This window comes from Camelina sativa, chromosome 20 (assembly GCF_030686135.1).
Source record: "Camelina sativa cultivar CO46 ecotype springtype chromosome 20, ASM3068613v1".
In the NCBI taxonomy this organism is placed as follows: domain Eukaryota; kingdom Viridiplantae; phylum Streptophyta; class Magnoliopsida; order Brassicales; family Brassicaceae; genus Camelina; species Camelina sativa.
Window position 1 is genome coordinate 18,179,262 of NC_141899.1, and position 22,114 is coordinate 18,201,375.

A 22,114-nucleotide genomic window follows, 5' to 3' on the forward strand; every position below is an offset into this window, starting at 1 on the left:
TACATGCTTCTCACATCTTTTTCTAAAATGCTTTAGAACTAAGGACAATCTCCTCATCCCTTTGCATTTTTTTGGTGACATTCTTCCTCTTTCTTCTATCTGCTCCGCGGAGAACATCTTTTGGGGGAAGCTCCTTTCCTCTTCATTCATTCTCTTTTTCTTTTCTATCATCTTTCAATTGGATATCTTCAACCGGATGTGGTGTTTCCAAGTGACCCTTTTTCGGTAACTTAGCAGAAATATTTAATAGCCAAATCTGGAAGTATTCCCTTTTCAGTAATAGTCTTACAAATTATAAGATGATACATGACGACATGACGTGAACCCTTTCAAGTCTTAAGACTATTCAGTATTCAAAGTATTGCAAGTTTTGGATTCAAGTCATAGGAGTCTCTAATAGACATTTTAAATATGGGATTATTATCAAAATAGGCACTTTTGGAGGTATAAATAATAGTAATCTATTAACTGTTTATGACAAAATTACCCCCTGGCGTTTTCGGGGGAATAAGCAAAGGAGAGCTAAATCCTAACTTTGGGGGTTCCTAAACCCAAATAGTACCTATAATCGAGATCCTGAACCCAGACGGTATCTATAATCGAAATCTCAATTCTTAATTTGCGACCAATCATGTGGCGATTTTGGATTTTTTGGCTTGGACGCTGCGTTTCTCAAACCACAAAGCTGCAGTAGATATTTTCTTAATCGATGACTATTATACTGTTGGTGTTGGTCGTCGGAAGTTTTGGTTTTTTATAAGTTCAAGAGAATGGAGAGAGAGAGAGAAAGAAAGTCTCGAAGAGCAAAAGGAAGAAGAAGGATGAGTGAGGGCAAAAGCGAAATTTTGGTTCTTGTTGAATGTTTAAATCTGAAAGTCATTACTATAGTGCCTAAATCCGAAGGGTATTGGCTTTTTAATGCTCTTTTTTTAATTAACTCTTTAAATATAGTATGATGTTGATGATTGAATTTGAACGACTAATAAAGTGAAAGAATGAAAAAAAGAAGGACTAATATAATATATTACAAGTAATAACTAGATAATAACCCGCGCTGGTAGCGCGGGAGAATAATTCTTTTTTTTTTGAGAAGTATATGATTATAATTATTTGGGTTCTTATATAATATATTGTTGTATAGTGACATTTTGAATCATTTTATAGAACTAATTGTTTTTAAAAAAAAAGATATATATAGAAAGTACATATGTTGGACTATATATGAATTAGAATTAGCATGTAGTGTAATTAAGTGTAAGTGGTTAATTAGTTTTATTGTCATCATAAACAAAGTTTTAACCCAAAGTATAACATGTAGATTAATTTAGTTGTCAATGTAATTTTAAAGTGAATAAATTATATGTTTTACTGTGATCTCAAATCACTTTGAATGGCCCATATACTATCCATAAGGGAAATTAACAGATTATATTAATACAGTATATTGAATTTTAGCTAAGCCCAGTACACAGCCCACATTCGTATACTCTTGTTTTTTCCGTCAGCCGCATAATCAGAAAACAAAGAAAGTCTATCTCTTCGTCTGCTCCCTGCGAAACCTAATCGAATCAATCGATACTTTTTCAATTTCAAAAACTTTGATTTGTTTTCCAACCGATAATATCTAATCGAATCAAGTGAAGCAATCCGTTGATGCTGGATCAGGAGAGAAATCAGTTGGATTTAAGATAAAGGTCAGTTTTATCCGATTTACAAATTTTTTCAGTTCCCTAATTTGAAGAATTAAGAACCGTAGTGAAATTATAATAATTCAATCACGACAGTTTGATTAATTTGTTTTTCACTTATTGTATTATTACAGCTTATACACAAATTTAATCGAATCAAGCGAAGCAATCCGTTGATGCTGGATCAGGAGAGAAATCTGTTGGATTTAAGATAAGGTCAGTCTTATCCGATTTACATTATCTGTAATAAGGTTTTTTTTTTTTCTGAACAAAGTATCTGTAATTAGCTTTAGAAAGATTCTTATCCATGTAATAGAATTAGAAATTGTCTAAAGTTGTTCAGTAGAAATCGTGGATACAATCTAATAATTATTGTTTAAAATTTTCAATTCAAAATTTTTCATTTCCCTAATTTAAAGGATTATGAACCGTAGTGAAATTAATAATACAATGACGACAATTTGTTGAATTTGTAAATCTCTTATTGTATTATTACAGCTTATACACAAATTTTGCTTCACAACTCTGTCTCTTTGGTTTACAAATTATATATTTCTTCTTGACATGTATTAATTTGCAGGACATACTAAGTTTGTTTGGTGCTTTGAATGATAGCGTGGAAGTATGCAACCTCCTCTTATAAGAAACGTAAGTAGTAATCTATATCTGATCAAATTTCCTTATTGTTTAGTGTTAATTCGGTTATGTTCTTGTTTGAATTCATAAATATTTGTGTTTAGATCAGAGTTGTTAAACAGAATTAACCTTAAAGAGAACAAATCATATATCCAGAAATAACTTCAAATATAAGCAAATATCTCTTCAAACAGTTTTATAAGATGGCATGCATAGGTTCAGTTTCTGCAGTTCTATATTAAACTTATGTATTTGTCTCTTTCATTATAGTTTGCCACTATTTGATAGATATATTTATAGATTTAAATTAATTTCATCTATCATTATATAATAACTTTTAACAATTTTGTCATAATGCAGGATGTGCTAATTCGTGAAACAAATCTATGGAAATGGACTCAGTTGACTGTAAAAAAGGTACGTACATGAAGGTTTGCTACCGTGTTTTCAGTTAGTATAACCCAAGTCATAATAATCAGTTTGAAAACTGTTCTGTGAAATATAAAAAAATTTCCATAGAATACGAAAAACAGTTTTTCAAATTGCCAGAACATCCTAATTATCAAAATGTTTTTAAGAACCCCTTATTTATTGTATAGAAGAAACCTATACTATTATTAAACAACAAATAGATGTAACGAAAACTGCTAACATCCAATTCTTTAAAAACTTCTCATAAGCTTGAGGAAGATCCAAATCTTGTTTCAAATGTGAAAATGTATTATTAAAGTCTGAAATTTAAAAGAATCAAAATAAGAGTGAAATCACGCATGAGCACCTTAACTTATAAGTCGAAAATGGCTGAAGCTGATTTCTGTCTGATTAACAAATATTCTGGAAAACTTCTTTGAACACTACATTCATAGTTTTCTTCTGTGGCTTTCCATCTTCATCAAGTATCAATACTTTCAATCCTTTTCTTGATGTAACCCTAGATATAGCAACATAGAGCTGGCCATGTGAAAATACTGGTCTAGGTAAAAACAATCCTACATTCTCCAAAGACTGCCCCTGACTTTTGTTGATTGTCATCGCAAATGCAACTGAAATTGGCAACTGTCTTCTCCTCATCTTGAAAGGCAATCTTGTATCCGATGGTATTATCAACAACCTAGGAATGACTACTTTATCCCCTACACGATCACCAGTTATAACTATAGCCTCGATCACAAATTCAGCCATTTGAGTTATTTGTAGTCTTGTTCCATTCATTAGACCTCCGGTAGGATCTATGTTCCTTAGCAACATTACTGGACAACCAATCTTCAACCTTAACATATGGTGGGGCAAGCCTGAAAGTTTGATACTGTTGAGGAAATCTGGAGTGAAGATGGGGTTATTCTTGGACACTTTGTCAGACGGGTCCAAACTATCTGCACTAAGATAGATTCTCTCATCACCTACAAAGAAAATTTACAATATGTTAATCATTTTTTCTAATAAACAGCGTAGTATTGAGCCTGACACATAATACAATACCTTCCATTTGATCTAGCATATACTCATTTATCTGATAGACATCCTCATTTGTTGGAGCGAGTATAGCTCTGGCTTGAAAAAACTTAGGATCATTCTTTTCTTTCAAAAATTGTGGATCACCATATATCTCTTTGCTTATAGCTTCTATAGGATAAGTGGCTTCTGTAATAAGCAAATCTTCAGGAATATCTATTTCTGCTACCCCATCATTTGGCTCTGCAATTTTTCCATCTCCGACATCCAATATCCATTCTGAAAATTCTTTAATTTCGGTCGCCTTTTCAACACTGATATTCTTTGCCAGCAGACGCATATTCTTTGTAAGTTTTAGTACTTTGCAATGATCCCAAAGATATGATGAATTTAATGTAGCCATAACTATTTCTGTCCTAGAACCACCAGTTATGACTGGAAGAACTTGTCTGAAATCTCCTCCAAATACTACAACTTTTCCTCCAAAAGGTTTGCTATGACCATTTTCAACAACATCCTTCAAGCTTCTATCCAATGACTCAAAACAGTACTTACTCATCATAGGTGCTTCGTCCCAGATTATTAGAGAAGCTTCTCTAACCAATTTCCCTAAATCTGAACTTGGTTTCATTCTACATGTTGAAAGCTCATCCAAAATTAATGGAATCCCAAATCTAGAATGAGCAGTCCTACCTCCTGCTAATAAAAGCGATGCTATACCACTGGATGCAACATTTAGGACAATCTCACCGTCTTTCCTTAATGCAGCAGATAGTGTTTTCCATAAAAACGTTTTACCAGTACCACCAAATCCGTATACAAAGAATGCTCCTCCCCTTTTAGTTAATACAGCATCCATTATCTCCGAGTATACTTTTTTCTGTTCTAGAGTCATCATCTCTATCCAGCCAGCATGTTTCTCTGCCTGTTCAGCACGGTTATAGTTTTTCTCGTCAACTATCAACACGTTAGAGTCACTAATACTCCGTCTAGGTGGCTGTGGCATTGACTTGAAGTGAGCAAGACAACTCCCATTTCTTTTAAGTCTAATGTCTATATCTTGTAGCGCAAATATCTTTTTCTCTTCATCAGATAAAACTAACTCTGCAAAAATATGTTTAATATTAGGCAAAATTTAAAATTTACGCTTACTAAATAATTTTGTGTAATGATTATTTCAAAGCCTCAATACAATACCTGGTCTGTCTAGTGCTTTCCTTCTAATGAATTGAATGTCTTCACACTGCAACTCCCATGTCTTTGCCCAAACTAATTCAGGCCTAAGTAATATAGCTGAAGAAAGCATGACAACAAAAACTTGCCTAACCAAGCTTCCACTACCCCAATAGCCTGTTCTAACTAAATCCTCGATGTATTCTTTGTCATCATCTAGCAAACCCAAAGCAAAACATGCATCTTTATATTCTGTATAAACCACTCCATTAACAGTCTTGATCTCATCAAAATTTCTGGGTCCCCTCTGTTCATTCAACAGAACTCGCAAATAATATCCATCCTCCATAACCATAGGAACATAATTTAATCTTCCGATTGCAAAACCTTTTGTCTTAGATTAAACTGTTTCTCTTTTGAATCATATGTGAACATGTTAGGTATTTCTGGATAAGTTAGTGACCTAGCAATAGAGCTAACCTTGTTAAGATTCATCCATGCTAGAAACATGGAATTATCGACCGTATCTCGATTCATAATTGCTTCAGCCTCATCATCACCCTTGAAATAAACCAGATGCTCACCCTCTAGATGGAAACTTAGTTTCACAACTGGTGTAGACCGGTAATGAATATTAAATTTAAAAATCCTCCATGCTGCTTCACATGCAGACACATACCTGATAGATAAAAGAAAAGCAAATGTGATAATCAATAAGAATTGTTAAAACTATAATATTAAAGAGAAAACAAAATACACGCTGAATTATAAAAAGTACCTGCAATCAAAATAATCTTTAATTTCATTGTCTGGTTTCTTATTCTCTTTCCCTAGAACCTCTCCAGTCTGGTACTCATCTTCATCTTCCTCTGGCATATTTGGCAAAACAGCAACAGTTACACGGTCCTGACCTTTTGTAATGTATTTAAACAAATACTTTACAGATCCAGCTTGGTTGCACCACTCGACATTAATGTGTGCTCTATAGCGTAACAACAGCTTCTTATTGTATGGGATAACATAACTGTTATCACATTTGAATCTGTTTTTTTCTACATAATCATTTGTCTCCCTTCTTCTGTACACTGGAAAGCCTTCCTTATCGACAGTAGTCTCGTCAGCATACTTCTTAGGAAAAAATTTAGTACATTTCCTATTCTCCATACATGGTGAATTCGGATTAACAGCACCACATGGTCCATGGATCATCATGTCCTTCACTAACTCATAAAGCTCTGGTTCTTCATTCTTGTCTGGAATTTCTGCAGATATGATTTTATCTATATCTTCTGTCTTAGGAAATTTGTGCTTTTGGTCCATGAATAGCAGTATATGTGCATGTGGCAAACCTCTTTTCTGGAACTCAATGGTATACATAGCTGTAGATAGGATAAAATATAAAGAGATTAGATGTCGACCTTCATATCTCACGATGTAAAACAATTTAAACATTTACAAAAATTTAGTAATTACCAGATACAGTCTTCCCTAATATATGTCGTTTGGTTAAATCATGCATAAGGGAATCGAGCTTCATCTTAAAAACCCTACAAAGGATGTCTGGTCTATCATCGGGATTCAATTTCCGCTCCTGAAAAAATCTAGTTAGCTCTGGCCACTTTGGATTACATGTGAAAGTTATAAAAAGATCAGGAAATCCAAAGTGTTTAGATATAGCCATTGCATCTAAATAGTTTTCTCGCATGTATCTAGGACCACCAGTGAATGACTTTGGTAAAAAAAACTGTCTCCCTTGCTCATTCATATCTACATTTCCAGCTTCTGCCACCTTCTTTATAGTGTTATAATTCTCTGCCCTTAAACTCGCTTGATTGTATTTGATGTAACCAAGCCGGCTGCTCTCGATGGCAGTATACGAATCAACCAAGAACTGCTGGAATAGGCGTCTAGAATGCAGAAGGGTCTTTGACTCGTTTTTCCTCTCCTGAATTCGAAATGCAAAGAACTGTCTCATGCTAATCTGTTTTCTTTCTTTTTTACTCTTAACCCTTCCCACTTTTGAATGCCCTTTTTCAATTCCAAGTCTGTAACCATCCTCTCCATAAGGAAATAATAAGGGATATTGTAATGCTAGATAAGAGATATGCAATTCACTTATCCTTTGTAGTTCACCAGATTTTGCTTGAACAACAATATCACGATGATCCATTTCCAAATTGAAATCTCCAGGAATCAAAGCAGCTACTTCAGATGCTGTTGGTGTGTTGTACGTCCTCCCATCCTTTTCACGACTACTAACTATCCTCATATGAAAAGTTTCATCCGGATTTGTGTTGAACCTGTCTCTTGCTGATCTATAAGTGTTGACGTATGGATTCACATCATCCAACATTTTCATAATCTTTTCGATTAGTTCCCTTCTGAGTTTCTATTTCTTCTTGTACTTTGCAGAGTTTTTTCCTTTGCTGCAAAATTAAGTGAACTTAGTTAAACACACATTAGTTAATTTAGACACAAAAGTCTGTAAATTATAAAACGCAATACGCAATTACTGATAATGAAATTAACCATACTTCATAATAGTTGCTCTATTATCAACTTCATTTTCAGTATCAACAATGTACAATTGTTGAAACTTAGGGAGTTCACCATCCTCAGGTTGCATACTACCCATCAAGTGATAGTTCTCCCCTTGTAGTTGAAACATATTAGGTCCACGTCCTGGTGCACAACACTTCTCTGTTTTCCCACCAAGTGAAGTAAATGAAAAAATCATGTTATAAGCTCTAATATTTTCTCTAAAATGTCTGCTTAGCTCATCATTGTTGGTGAGTAAGGCGACCAACAACTCTGGTGTTTTCTGTAAAAATGGAAGTTTGACTTGTCCTTCGCCACAACACAAAGTGAAAACAGGCTTTCTTGCATTCTTTTGTTTGTTAATTCGCTCATCATACCACATTATTGCTCCACAATAATCACATTCGTATGTTGGGTCACCATGGTCTAGATATTCTGAGTCTTTTTTTGTACCTGCTAGAGAATGAACAATTACTTTATACATGTTATTCTTATTACAACATCAAAATGCCTAAAATTTGTTATAAGTGTATTTTCTACTTACCAGTTTTCTTCTTTGCAGGTTCTACCTTACGTGAGACGACATCTCCAAAAAATTTCTCGAAATCATTCTTGATTATATTTAAGTAGTACAGCTTTTTCTTAACTTCAGCCAAATCTTCTGCATCATCTACTTCTACGTCAGAGTCATCTACTTCTTCATCAGAGTCTTCAGCGTAATCTTCCTCGGCACTTGAACAATCATAAACTTGTTCATCTTGTTCTTCTGTAATTTATACAAACAAATTTTGTTATTAGTACAATTTCTTATGTCTTACAAATAGTATAAGATGTAGTTTGATAATATTTTTACCCTCGGATAAGTCATGGTAATGCGACTGCTGTGTTTCTGTAGGAGACTTAACGGTGGCATAGTCTGTTCTATGGGAAGCATTGCACGGGTCATTAGCTGGTTGTGAATGACTTATATACTGAGGTAAGCAATTGCTTTTCTGTGTGGACGGATCTATTGGTGTACTCGTTTCTAATAAGTCTGTAAATTTTGAATAAGTCATTGACGAACGTTGTTTTTTCCCAGAATGACCTAAAAGTAATAGATGATCAATGTTGTTAAAATATTGTATAAAGTAGCACATAACAATAATATATACCATTTGATATTCGTGTGTAAATCTGATTAGTACCTGGTATCAGTGGACTGCAGGTAGTTTTGGTAGATACAGTGCTACGTAAAGAAGCTGGAGCAGACCCTTTTGAACCAATCGGCAGGTTAGTTAAATCCTGCAATATTCTTCCAAAAACGTTTCTATTAGGTATTGTAGTAGATGTATGGGTAGACTGGAGTTGGGGGTTGGTATTCTCTGGGTTAGTTTCTGACGTATCATTGTCCATCATCTCTTCCGCATTCTGTTTGCATTGTTCACTCGACAGTGCTTTCCTCTTCTTCATACTGTAAAAAAAAAGGACGAAGTTACTATATAGACCTATAGTGTTTCCCAGATATCTCAAATACTCTACCTTTGTTATGATGCTTTTTGTTTTCGATCAAAATTAAAAAATCTGAAAGGGTTGATTGACTATCTAGTTCATATGATCTCCATTTAGTATCCTTAGTACGGGTTAGATAATATAGGTTAATGTGGTTACTATCTTAACAACCTAATCGTAATTTTCTAAACACATGCTTGTTGCTACCTTAAAATTAGGAATAAATTGATTAATTGTAACAAATAAAGTTATAAGATTTAGATTTTTCTTTAGAATTCATTCGTGTAGCTTAGCTATATCTTCATGTAATCAGAAGTATAGTGTTTTTACGGGTATTATCATTGTATATAAAGTTATGATGTAGTTAGTCATATTTTTTTATTTTCCCTTGTAATTAACATTATGTTTTTATTTAATATGACAGCAATAGGAGAACATTGGTTGGAGATTCTGTTGAATCAGCAGAGATTAACAGGTCAGTGTATAGTCTAAAGATTTAATATATGGCGGGAAAAGTGGATTTTTATTGATATGATGTTGCCTTTTTAAACAAAATACAAATGCGTTCTACAAATTACTAAGTATATTATAGTAGAAGAGAATTCTACTAATGTTATCCATAGTAAATGTATTTTTTGGAAAGAAAAAAAAAATACTAAAAGCCAACCCTAACTTAAGTCTAAAATCTGCCCACAGTTTTATTAGGCCAACATCCTCCACTTGATCACTTGATTTCTAGCGACTCAGTTCGCTGCATATTCTGATTCTTTGGTATCTCCATTGTCCACCTCATGAGAGAGATTCTCATTTGGTTTTCCACCTTCCGTTTTCACAATCTTCACTCCCTTCTGTTCCTCAATTTTCTCCAGTTTGACTGCCTTCAGTTTCATCACCTTCTCATCTTGTTTTTCAAACATGATTGACTTACCCATGATCTTCTTATTAGTTGAGTTTCCTTCATCGTTTTCTCTAACCCTCTTTGATGATGGAGTAGAGAAATCAGAAGCAGATGTTTCACTACTATTGGTAAGCAACAAAATATCCTGTAATTTAAAATACACATTTCTTTATTAAACTTTTCACTTTCTACTAAATTAAAGAATTGACAATGTATATGTTTTAAAGACGATAAAATATCTACCTGATCACCGGAAATGATTTGAGATGGGTTGCCTTGTCCCTCTGAATCATCAAGGTCATCTATCTTCACCCCTTCTGTTCCTGGCCAAATCTTTCCAACTCGGTATGTCTCATTGCCACCATAAAGGTTGTCAATTTCAACTAACACCAGAAGCTGAAATGTCTTCCCAACCAAATTCTTCAGAGCAAGGGGTAGATTGGATGGATCCTGTAGCTACATTTATTGGCCAGAGATACGGAATATTAGCATTTTATGACTACGTACATCTAAACTTTAACTAACAAATGGTACTTACATCATCATCATAAACACCATCAAGTAGGTCATGAGCAGTTTGTCCAACGATCTCAGAAGCTGAACCATCAAACAGCATACACTTCATTTCTCCTGTCTGATCTATGACACTCACATGTAACTTGAACCTATGAATGAGAAAGTTAGTCTGTGATTCTGTGCAGTTCTGTAGTATTTGTTTGTTTCTGTGAAGTATAAAAAACTACCTTGGTACGACTTGTGTGATGTTCAGATTGCACTTAGGACACCAGAAAGTTGGCTTTCTTGGTTTTGTCAGGAAAGAAGTCTCCTTCTTTTTGTTTCCTTCCACTTTTTTGCTACATTTCTTACAGCCGAGATAAAACCAACCCATATCTGTATCAATTGATGCGATTGTGCACATGACTTTACATTTCGAAACCTGGTGAATTGAAAAAGCGTTATATAAAAACTGCATATTTATAAATTTACACAACAAACTATATCTAAATTCTTGATTTAGTTACCTCCATTTGACCCAGCAGTTGGTCGATTGTCTTCCTAGGATACTGATCAAAGAAGTCACCATTATGAGCCATTAGCTCCAACCGTGGCTTAGTTTGACTGATGGTCAGACTAAGACCATCGTTGGGCAGACTGGATTTAAAACAAAAACACAAAATATTAAATTCACCATATGACTTCAAGATCTACAATAGTTAAGTAGTAGGTCACGTTGCTAATTTACCTTGCCGTGAATTCAATCACCTCAGCATAATCCGGGTTGATGATGATGTGAGATACATCAAAAGCATTGGTGATTTGATTTTCACCTATAGACATAACAATTAAACAGTTTAATTTTTTTTTTAATGATTCATAAAACTATGTTTTAGGTAGGTTGAATATGACTTACCTCTGAAAGTATGAATCTTTGCAAATCTGATCAAACAAACCACCAACTGACCAGCCGCGTCTTGGCATGCATGGTAAACTTGATCAGCAAATTTGCCCCACATTGTGCATGGTAGACGGTCATTGCTACATCAATGATAACATAGTAAAAAAAATAGGGATGGTTTTATTGACAATAAAATAAGTGGTTAGGTCATTTCTTTTACCTTATGTTTCTGATTTCAAACTCCAGCTTTTTGGTTGGTTTGTTGTTTACCTCAATGGTATCCATTGGGCCAACATTCACCACTTGACCAAGAACATCTGAAAAATACATGACATGTAAACACACGTTAGTTGTTATTTATTAAGAAATACCGCAGCTTAAACTTTAAATAAGAAATAATTCATGCTTCCAAAAACTAACCAATCAAGTAGAAGGGATTAAGATCCCCAACAATGATGTTTTGAAAGTCGGGCAATGTGAGGTACATATCATCAGATATGTTCACACACGGGGTTACATGAGTGTTGTTCACGAAGCCCATCTTGAATGGATGGTTGGTAACCCTGTACTGGCCTCTCACCTGGGTTAATCCGAAATTTTCAATGACCCTCCACTCACCTTTTGTAATCTGCCTCTCGAACTTACCCACAAGTTGTTTCTTGATGGAAGCATGAATCTTGGAACCCTGATTATGATGGTTGTAAAACGAAAAAGAAGCAGTTAAAACATTGAATATAAGCTGTTTTCTATTTATTGAATAAATACTCGTAAAGATACTATGTTTATAATAACAAACCCTTTGGTCAGCTAACACCATCTCCATTGTTTCTCCAGACTGCGCAGTGTACTGCTTCCACGAATGAAGGACCTTAACCTGAACACGCCAAGTGCTTTTGTACGGCTTGACATCAGCGAGGTAAGTCATTGCCATTAGACCATTCATTTTGAGTAAATAGTTTGCTGAAAATGCTAAGAAGGCTGTTTGCGTTGATGGTTTGTATAAAGCTGCTAATGGGCTGTTTATATAGTAATTGTAGCAGCGTTAGGTTTTAGTGACCGAGATTACAGTTTGATCTTATCATCAAGATGAGATTATTCGTTTAATCAGATGTACCACTGGTATATTCTATTAAACTAAGATATGTTAGTTGTGTAGATTTTCTAGATATCAAAATTCAGATCATGTTAATGTTGAAATGAGAATCTTAGTTGTGTAGTTGCGGGATTGTATTCTGATTTTTTTGTTCAGGTTGTTGTTTAGGTTTGAAGAATTCTATTTTGGTGGGATTTCGGAAATCTGCTATGATCTCATAGTGTGATAGATGATCTTATTTTTGTATTTTTGTAATGTATTTTTGTAATGTATAGATAGGAAACAAATGTACTATGTTATTGTTGTACGACTATTCGGTTAAATAGATGCAGTCTCTATTTAATCATACACTTATGTAAATCTGTATGTTATATATCACTTGTGGTGTTCATTAACATTATGATCATGTATACAACAAAGAAAATACCTCTGTGTTGTTAAATCATGTTAGTTCTTATGCTATATATCACTTGGGGTGTTGAATAGCATTTTGATTTTGTCTGCAAAATATATAATACTTTTGTTGTATGGGCTTGGGTTATAAAATTTCTTATTATAATATATATTATATTATTATTTTTTGTAATTTTAATTTACTGTTAGTAATTAGTTATTTGTAACAATTTTATTTTACGATTTTATATATAAAAGGTAATTTGAAATAGCTATTAATTAGGGTAACCATTTTGTAGATATTATATTTTGGTATTAATATACAGTGGCATATTGTGTAATATTTTACACAATATAGGGTTAAAGATTTAAAGGGTTGCTTAAATAATATAGTAAGATATTAAATGGATATATTTATATATAATATATTTGAAATGCCTGATACATCATATTTTATTGAGGATTATATATATAATGAGAGTTTTTCTCTCCTCTTAGGAAGTTTACATAATGTTAATACATGCTATCAATTGATATTTTTTACATATAGATTATGTCGTAATGACTATTAATTTTGTTAATTATTTTCTAAACTACTATTTAAATAGAGTATTCAATGACCATTACTTAGATAGTTAATGATAAGAGAAATGTAAATTTTTAGAAATATATTAGAATTTGATATTGAACTTGTAAACTACTTATACATATATATATATGATTAAACTTCAATAATATTTTCCAAAATAAATAGGAAGTTATAAATTTGAATTATATTTGTATTTAGATCTTCAAAGATGAAAACTCTTATTAAACAACTAGATTTTAACCCGCGGTACACCGCGGGATAATACTTTTATAACAAATAAACTAAATTTTAAAAAATTGTATTTGTTTTGTTTCTTTTGTTTAGTGTTTAAGATGATATAATTGTATTTTGATTGTTAATTTTAAAATTTGACCAGCTATATATTGCTGACATGACAGAACAACTATTTAGTTTTATTTATAATAATGTTACATTTTTACCATATTGAATTTTTTATGACTATTAAATCTATATTTTTAGTGTTTTTTAGATTTAATCTGTGAAAGAACTATTTTCATATTATTATATTTTTAATTTTTAGTATTTTTAAATTTAACCCGTAAGTTTAATTTTTTTAGATTTAACCCGTGAAAGAATTATATCCGTGAAAGTTATTATGCAGTATTAAGATATCATTTAAATTTGAGAGATTATACCATCTCTAAATATAGTTTTGGAGATTTTATGGGAATAAAACTTTAATAGGTAGAATTTTTGGAAAAATCGAAATGTATAGATGTTGTCAAATATTTTATGGCAATAAACATAATAAATTTTGGTCGATTTAAGAAGTTTTAGTCATTGAGTTTCTGTGCAATGTTATTTTTAGAAATTTTTTAGGGGTTATTGTTGTAAAAAACCATTTTAAATAAGCAAGACTAAAATGATATAACACAAAATATACTTAAAAAATGTTAATATAGATACTTAATAATTTAAACAAAACAAAGTAACTAAATCATATTGGATCAAGCCCGCGTGTTTGCGCGGGTCGACTTCTAATCTATATAGTTAACCTACAATCAATAATACAAAAAGTGGCTTTCAAATTTTGCATTATTCAAGTTAGTTAATCTTTTAATCATCTATTACCTGGACGTTATTACAAAATTTCCCAACAATAAAATATCAGCTTTTTATAACTTCTTTGATAAAGCTAAAACTTTACCATTGTTTTGTCGGGACATTAACATATAAAATTAAGGTTTTGCACATAGTATATACTTTCCCTTACTATATCGGACTCCACTATCCAATATCTTTCACAAAGACAATAATTGAGAGCATCCTTGAAATGGCAAGCAAGAAAAAAAAAAGGTAAGGTAAAAAACTAAAAATAAAAAAAAGTTTGTCAAAAAAGTTGGTTCTGTCTTCGAAAGGTTTTGCCTAAATTTTATTCCGAGATATTCGAACTTATTCTACTGCATTTTAGTTATCACTGTTTGCTTTATATTTTTTGGCGTAATATTTGCCTGATTTTTTGGTGCTCTGTGACCTTTTTTATGTGTACATAGTACATACACATATACATACAAACGAACAATTACTCGTAAACGTTTACGATTTTGATTATAATTTTTTTAAAAAATATATGTTTTCTAGAAGTCTGTCTAATGTACACGTAAACCAAATAAAATCTGGTCTCTCTTATTTTTGTTGTTGTTGTTGATTATATTAATAGACATGTGTGTATGAGTGTATCGAATCACCATTTAATTATTAATTAGGACTGTATTATGTTAACATATTGCATTAGTTTATGACGTTAATCCTAACTATCGATACGTCATATCAACAGATTCTTCTTTCAATATATGTCTACTCAAGAAAATTTAAAGGATAGTGACGGACTCTAATTACAATAATCATTAAAGGTTTATGTCATTTTTTTCAACAGCGAAAAGAAAAGAGACCAAAGACTTACAAAGAAAACAATGGGTTCCATTTTCAACCATTCATTACAGTATTGTTTACACGTATTTTCTAATCAAACTGAGCTACTTGTATTACAATATAGTACACTTTCTAGATCATAGTGCTCGAAAGACAGGAAAGAAGAGATTCTTTTGTAATACTATTGGGTCGTAAAAGGAAATGTAATGAGTAAAAGTCATTGTTTGATTAATACAATAATACTCGAATGGCAAAATTATTCAAGCTGTTGGATATATATCTTAATAATATTAGCAACAAATATCAAAATCCAATAACTGATAGTGGAAAAGAAAAATAAAGGCAAAAACCAAACAATTGGTCAGATTAATGTATGCTTAATCAGAAGATCAAAGTTTTGATTCAATAATGTACATTAATTCAAAATATAAAAAAGATACGTGGCTTCCGTTGGCTACTAGTTCAATATTATTTATTTTTCAAAATTACACACACTGATTTAAAAAAAAAAAAAAAAAAAACATGTCATGAGAATTATGTACAAGTATTCATCATATATGGAGCTCTCTCTCTCTCACACACACACAGAGATTGAAAACAAAAAAAATCACAGACTGATAACCCTAAACTCACCCCACAAAATAAAGGGTTCATTAAAAAGTAATTAAACACAGCATTTACTAGTATATTAATATGATTATTATGACTTAATAATTATTGTACAGTCCTTGAAGATCCCAATCTTGTGATAATAATGCAGAAGGAACCATCTCATAATCACCTTCTGACCACAGCGGTGGATAAACCCATAAGTCTGTCGTCGAGTCAGAGAATATAAAATCTTTACCTAGCTGAGTCGAACCATCGTAACTCGATCCCAAACTCGGCAGCTCTACGATCTCCCCTAGCTCCTCTAAGCCCGTCCCAGAGGAAGACACGAGAGACTCAAGCGAAGAAGAAGACTGTGAAGACGAAAACGTAAAAAAAGAAGAAGATGAAGACTGTGACGTTGTCGTCGTCGTCATGATCTCCATGTGAGCGGCTTTGAGAGCTGCGGCTTGGATGTCACGAGGGCTGAGGGAGCTAGGTCTCGGGAAAGAGCCGGCTAGGTCAGGGAAGTTGAGTATAGCGGAGGCTCCTTTGATGCTAAGAGCAGCTACGTCGTGTGCACGCGCCGCCATCTCCGGGGAAGGAAACGTTCCGAGCCATATACGTGATTTTTTCCTCGGCTCGCGTATCTCCGACACCCATTTCCCCCAGTTCCTCTTTCGGACTCCCCGGTAAACCGGATACTTACCGGAATCTCTAACCGGTTCAGTTTTCTCCTCCTTGCTCTCTTGACTCGCTAAGCTAGTCTTGGGAGTAGTAGTCTTTGAAGCTATCATTGATGATCTACTTTATAAAGAAGAACTTTATACCAAAAACACCAATGTCACACTAACCATTATAATTTTTCTTTTTGTTTTGGGAATAAGGTGTAGAGAAAAGTTTGGGAATGTGATATAATGGTATTATTTTGGGGAATGAGTTAATGAAGGAAAGTGAGAGACAGAGTTTGATGGGTATTTGTCTGCATTTCTCAATCACTCCCTTATTTATATGCAACAATTGTTTTGGGGTATGGTAGGGTCGTAGGGGTAAAGGGAGATATGGGACAAATATTGCACTGAGTCTATAGTAAGTAAAAGCAAATGAGGACCCACGGGCTAAACTTTGATTTGATGCTCTTAAAAGACCCGTACATATTTTTTTATTAATCATGATTGCTATGTTTTTTTCTCCTAGTTTGTATTTCTACTATTGTGAAATGTGTATTTTTTTTTGTTTTACTTATGTTTCCTAATAAACAGAATATAAGTGAGTAACAGAAAGAGATAGTATTATAGTCGTTATGATTTATGAATGGTATAAGTTTAATTTTGACATTTTGAAAATGTGATTCTACTTTTGTTATCATGTCATCTAATCAAGTAGAATTAGAGTGTGTAAAATTATGATTAAAATATGAAATCATGGGTTTTACTGACATGATATACGTAAGTAATCGAATATTAGTAAAATGAAAATGATCCATTAGTGGAAACCTTGTAGCTAGTTAAAAAGAGTGTCTACATAATAATCACAAAACTCCAAAACAAAAAAAAGCACTTAAATTTTACAGATTTGCTATTTTTGAACACTTAAAAATGCACATATTTATGATTTTTTTTGTTGCTAAAATACATACTTCATAGCATATACTAGACCTTAAGAAAAAATTAAACCAAAAAAAAAACTCAAACATGATGTGTAAATTATGTATTTAAATTTTGAAATATAGCAAATCCACAAAATTTTAACCATAATGAAAAAATTCACATATATCATACCAAAATAAAGAAACTGTTTCATAATTGATTTAATATGTATTGGTAAAACCGCATTAGTCTACCATTTTTTTTTTTTTTTTGTGTTTTCTGACTAAATGTTGTTTTTTCATTTAAATATACTAGATTATAATCTGTGTTTGCAACACATGTTGAAGACCTTAGGTAAGCTTAAATTAAAAAATAACAATTGTATTATATTACTTGAGGGTTTGGAAATAGGTATAACACAATACAGTTTTGTGTTTAGTTAGAGAGTTTTAAAAAATAAGGCAGACTAATGGAATTATTTAGAAGGTTGATAGGATCTATTATTATGCAATCAATTGTTTCCTTCTATTTCCTCAAAGCAAATGAATGTTCTCTTTAGAATAAAAGATATATATATATATATATATATATATATATATATATATTAATATATCTAAAAGTCCCCTCTACATATAACGAGATATATTATTTTGTTAAATGCCGACTTATTAATTTATTAAATATTTTATGTAATATACATGATCGTGACTTTTTTTCTTATAATTTAACGAATTGTCTTTTTTTTTTTCTTTTTTTTTTTTTTTTTTTTTTTTTTTTTTTTTAACGAATTGTCTTCTTTACGTTGAAAATGGTGTGTCAACTGTTTTTTGGTTTATTTAAAAGTTTTCAACATATATTACTGTTGAATCATCTCTTATCGTGTGCATCATCATGCTTGTCACTACAGAAACATTATCTTATCGTACTTAAAAACTTATTTTATTTAAAATATATGTGTTTGTATATGCATACGCATAAGAGGTTCATCTAGTAATAAAGAGAATTCAGAATAATTTTAAGTTTGAAAATTTGAATTCGAGATTGTTAATTAAGCTGCAAAGTCTTAACTTTTCTTAAGTCTTTACTGCATCGTGTACTGATCTAACCCCAAGAATTGCTAATATGTTTTTTAGTCAATGAGTATCTCCCATATCCTTTTAATAATCATTAAGGTTTTGATTCTGGTGTAAACCGTTAGACATTCAACGTCTAAAGCTTAAACTACTTAATCGAGACTATACAATTTTAGGTGGTCTATAATTTTATTTTTTATATAATATATAAAAAATATAATATCTAATTATAGAATATCCACACACCAAAAAAGTTAATCATGTTATCCTTGTGTCAAATAGGAGGGTTAGACTGAGAAGTAAGAACCCAAAATCAGATAGTTCAAGATTTTTTTTTTTTTTTTTTGGACTAAATCAGATAGTTCAAGATAAACAGTTTTTTCACACATGTGAAATCAAAACTCTAATACGTTGGTTCTGGGCAGTGGTTGGCATTGGGAATGATTCCAAATGTGACAACTTATTCGATATTTATTTTACTATAAACTTTTTCATATTTTGGAACTAGTCTAACATACACATCGAGATTAAAGACAAATTCTATCGAAATAAATAACAAAAAAAAACTGATGATGTAAGACAAAGTTAGTTACAGATTTGGAAATGAAACCTATATACTAATTCAAGTAGCACCAACGAACGACGTTGTGTGTTCCTTGACCCCATGTTTCTATATGCATACATGCATTTTTAAATTGCTACTAATCCTACAATTATAAACTAAAGGATGATATGATCCCAATTATATAAAAAATGAACAAGAGTTCTAAAAGTTGTAAGTCTGTACTTATTTGCTGAATGGCTAACTAAACCGATTAAACGATGAATAGCCTCCTTATATATGTAAATATATTCTAGTATTTTGATGGTTTTAGTTATGTACTCTTTAGAAAGAGAACTTAAAAATCTTTGTTATATGATCATTCAAATTGCAATGCATGGTTTTGTGTAAAGTAATATTTAGGGGTCGATCGATCTATCACACACAAAATAGTTATCACACGCTAAAGTTTGTCGACGTATATGATAAGCTGAATTATAACGGTAGGTGAGTGATATATCTGATATAAATGTTCAGATTCTAAGAATTATTGAAGTATTTTTATTCAAGCCCCGGGAATTAACCTTTAGCTATTAAATGATAAAAGAGAAATTTCTAGCTAGCTAACCTTGTGTTACAGTTAGCTACCAATCATATATACTGTGTTTAACAAATAAATCAACAGAACAAATACAATATATTTTCTTCATGGACCTAATATACTTCAGAGTCGAGATAATTTCACACACATGCTGTTTTAATAACATTTTTTTGTTAAAATTCGAGTATATTTGTTCTGTTTATGGAATTGATACATTCTATTTGTTCTATTAACGGTTTCATATACGTCCTCTAATACACATTGCATTTGCAGATATATCGTATTGAAACATGTTTGAGTTACAAACAGGTGGTTAAAGACTAAATGACTACTAGAGTTCAAAATTGCCATTTTCAACAAATATATCGGTCCACAAATAATGAGTTCCATCATACATATAATGCAATCACAAAAAAAAGTAAGGAACGAGAACGCAACTACAATAAGCTTTTTGAAATGGGGGCAATACATATAATATAATGCAATTATAATAATATGGGAACGAGACAACGACTAAGGAAATAAGTTTTTTGAAGTGGGGCATATATATAATCTTTCATTTTTTACCTTTTCTATATATATATATATATAATATATATTTTAAATGTTCTTACTTATTTTTCTGGCAAATATTCTTTCTATTAATATGACATTGCATATATTATATACTCCGTATTAGGTAATCTGTTCTAAAACGAGAGCATCAAAATTAATAAGAAAAAAGTAATCAAGAAACTAGAGATGGTAGATTGCACGGAAGCTATAGATTTTGATTTTGCTTCTTATATATAATTGTTTCTTTTTACATAGCAATTTATATAATGAGCTGCAAAAGAAACACGTAAAAGAGAGAAAAAGGCAATTTTTGTGTCGACGGAAGAAAACATTGGATAGATGATTTAAGTAGAAAACATTGGATAACATATGATTTAATCAGAAAGAAAAAAAACCATTGAAAAAAATATATGTGTTGTGTATATAGTGGTCCAAGAGACATTTGGAAATGTAAGACATGTCCATAAGTTTTGATTTTGTTAAGAGGGTATAAAAAGGTGTAGTCAACGAAACGCGCGTATGGGTTGTCGTTTGGACCCCATTCATTTCATACTATAACTTACACGCAAATATATGTGTTGTGTATATTTGAGATGTAACAGTACAGCTCAATTATTGCGATGCTCAGTGTCAGTCGAAAATATTGAACAGGAATTCACCGACCGATGTTTATTTGTCGATGATTTTATGAGTGGAAGAAGAACGTGAGATCATTCTAATCCAAAGAACTAAATTTGTAGTAGTTAGGGGTTTGTAGCGTCTGATATTATTTCTTTCAAAGTATTTGTTAAGTTAGTGGTAAAAGATTTGAGGAATGGTATCGATTCCCTCTATCTTCATACTCGATTTTAGATATATAAAAAAAATAAACAACTCAACAACTTTATTTACATAGAGAGATCAAGTCGAGTTTGGTTACATAGAAATGATTCAACAACCACGTTTATCTAGAGAGATAGATCAGATTGGTTTCGACCCGGACTAAAGATTTTTCAAATGATATATAATTTTTTTTAATAATAAAATGGTTGATGTACAAAACAGTGATAATAAAGTGGAAGTGCTATATACTTATGTTTCAACACTGCAACGTTATCGGGTTTGTACGCATATACAACATTCTAATAACTATCAATAATTTGAAAAGTTTAGGAAACACACACAGAAAACAAACTAAAAAATGTCGACGGTTTTGACCAAAAAAAAAAAAATAATAAAGACAGATTAATAATTGTCCAGATCAATGAGCAGTGTCATTTATGATTCTAGAAAATTATTCAAATTTGGACCACCACTGTCTAAATCTTGTACAAACTGATTATAGCTTTTCAAAATTATAATAAAGTGGATGGTCTCTGAGCAGTGAGTATCTTTTTTTTTTTTAAACGATAACGACTGAGCCTCACCTTTCACAATATGTAACCAAGTAGCAGTTTTGACATCATGTTGACTGTAGTGTCTAAAAAGTAGTGTTTGAAACTTCAGTCTGCCTGCAATGATGATTTGTATATACCTTTTTTTTTCACATTTATCCTTGTAATGCGTATATCATAATTGCTAACTTTTAGAATGCAACTTTCGGTATCCAATACGATAACAATGTTAGAATGAACTTAATTTTAGGCTTTTTGATCTTATCATCACACCAAGTTTTACGATCTTACCACGGGGCACCGGATGACATATATATATACTTCCATGCATACTATTTTTGATACCATTCAGAATGACAATCCAGCTTTCATTATTCCATCTTTTGTTGTTGCCAAATTATTTCGGTACGTCAAGATATTTTTATATGCAATAATGAAAGCAGCCGGAACCAATTAATATGGTACGTCAAGTGTTGAAATGTCACTGAAGGGTTATAAATAATAAATCAAAAACCTTCAAAATATGGAAGAGAGCAGCCTATGGAAGATGGAAACAT

General features: G+C 32.0%; 1 protein-coding gene, 1 long non-coding RNA gene and 1 pseudogene across 6 annotated transcripts; 1 reads left to right on the forward strand and 2 right to left on the reverse strand.

The window, feature by feature from the left end:
* The first annotated feature begins 1,487 nt into the window (after nucleotides 1-1,487).
* LOC104774075 (uncharacterized) lies at nucleotides 1,488-12,759 on the forward strand. 4 transcript variants are annotated; one of them, XR_015592540.1, is made up of 10 exons: nucleotides 1,488-1,694; nucleotides 1,823-1,904; nucleotides 2,269-2,336; nucleotides 2,685-2,741; nucleotides 8,140-8,255; nucleotides 8,383-8,463; nucleotides 8,682-8,756; nucleotides 9,400-9,450; nucleotides 12,104-12,185; nucleotides 12,519-12,759. It is a non-coding gene; the product is annotated as an uncharacterized LOC104774075 (long non-coding RNA). The 4 variants fall into 4 exon arrangements; XR_015592542.1 differs by having other exon boundaries at nucleotides 12,531-12,759; XR_015592543.1 differs by having other exon boundaries at nucleotides 8,692-8,756.
* On the reverse strand, nucleotides 9,719-12,244 carry LOC104774076 (replication protein A 70 kDa DNA-binding subunit B-like). The gene is made up of 10 exons (XM_087503854.1): nucleotides 12,066-12,244; nucleotides 11,690-11,954; nucleotides 11,490-11,586; nucleotides 11,285-11,409; nucleotides 11,117-11,201; nucleotides 10,896-11,025; nucleotides 10,617-10,810; nucleotides 10,412-10,538; nucleotides 10,117-10,329; nucleotides 9,719-10,018 (listed from the first exon to the last, which is right to left on the reverse strand). Exons 1-10 carry the CDS (start codon nucleotides 12,210-12,212, stop codon nucleotides 9,719-9,721), a joined length of 1,683 nt encoding a protein of 560 aa, XP_087359980.1. The 5' UTR covers nucleotides 12,213-12,244.
* Nucleotides 12,760-15,687: 2,928 nt separating the features above from the next.
* Nucleotides 15,688-16,803, reverse strand: LOC104771059 (ethylene-responsive transcription factor TINY pseudogene; annotated as a pseudogene). Its single transcript, XR_015593756.1, has one exon. The product of XR_015593756.1 is annotated as an ethylene-responsive transcription factor TINY pseudogene (transcript).
* Between the last annotated feature and the right edge of the window lie 5,311 nt (nucleotides 16,804-22,114).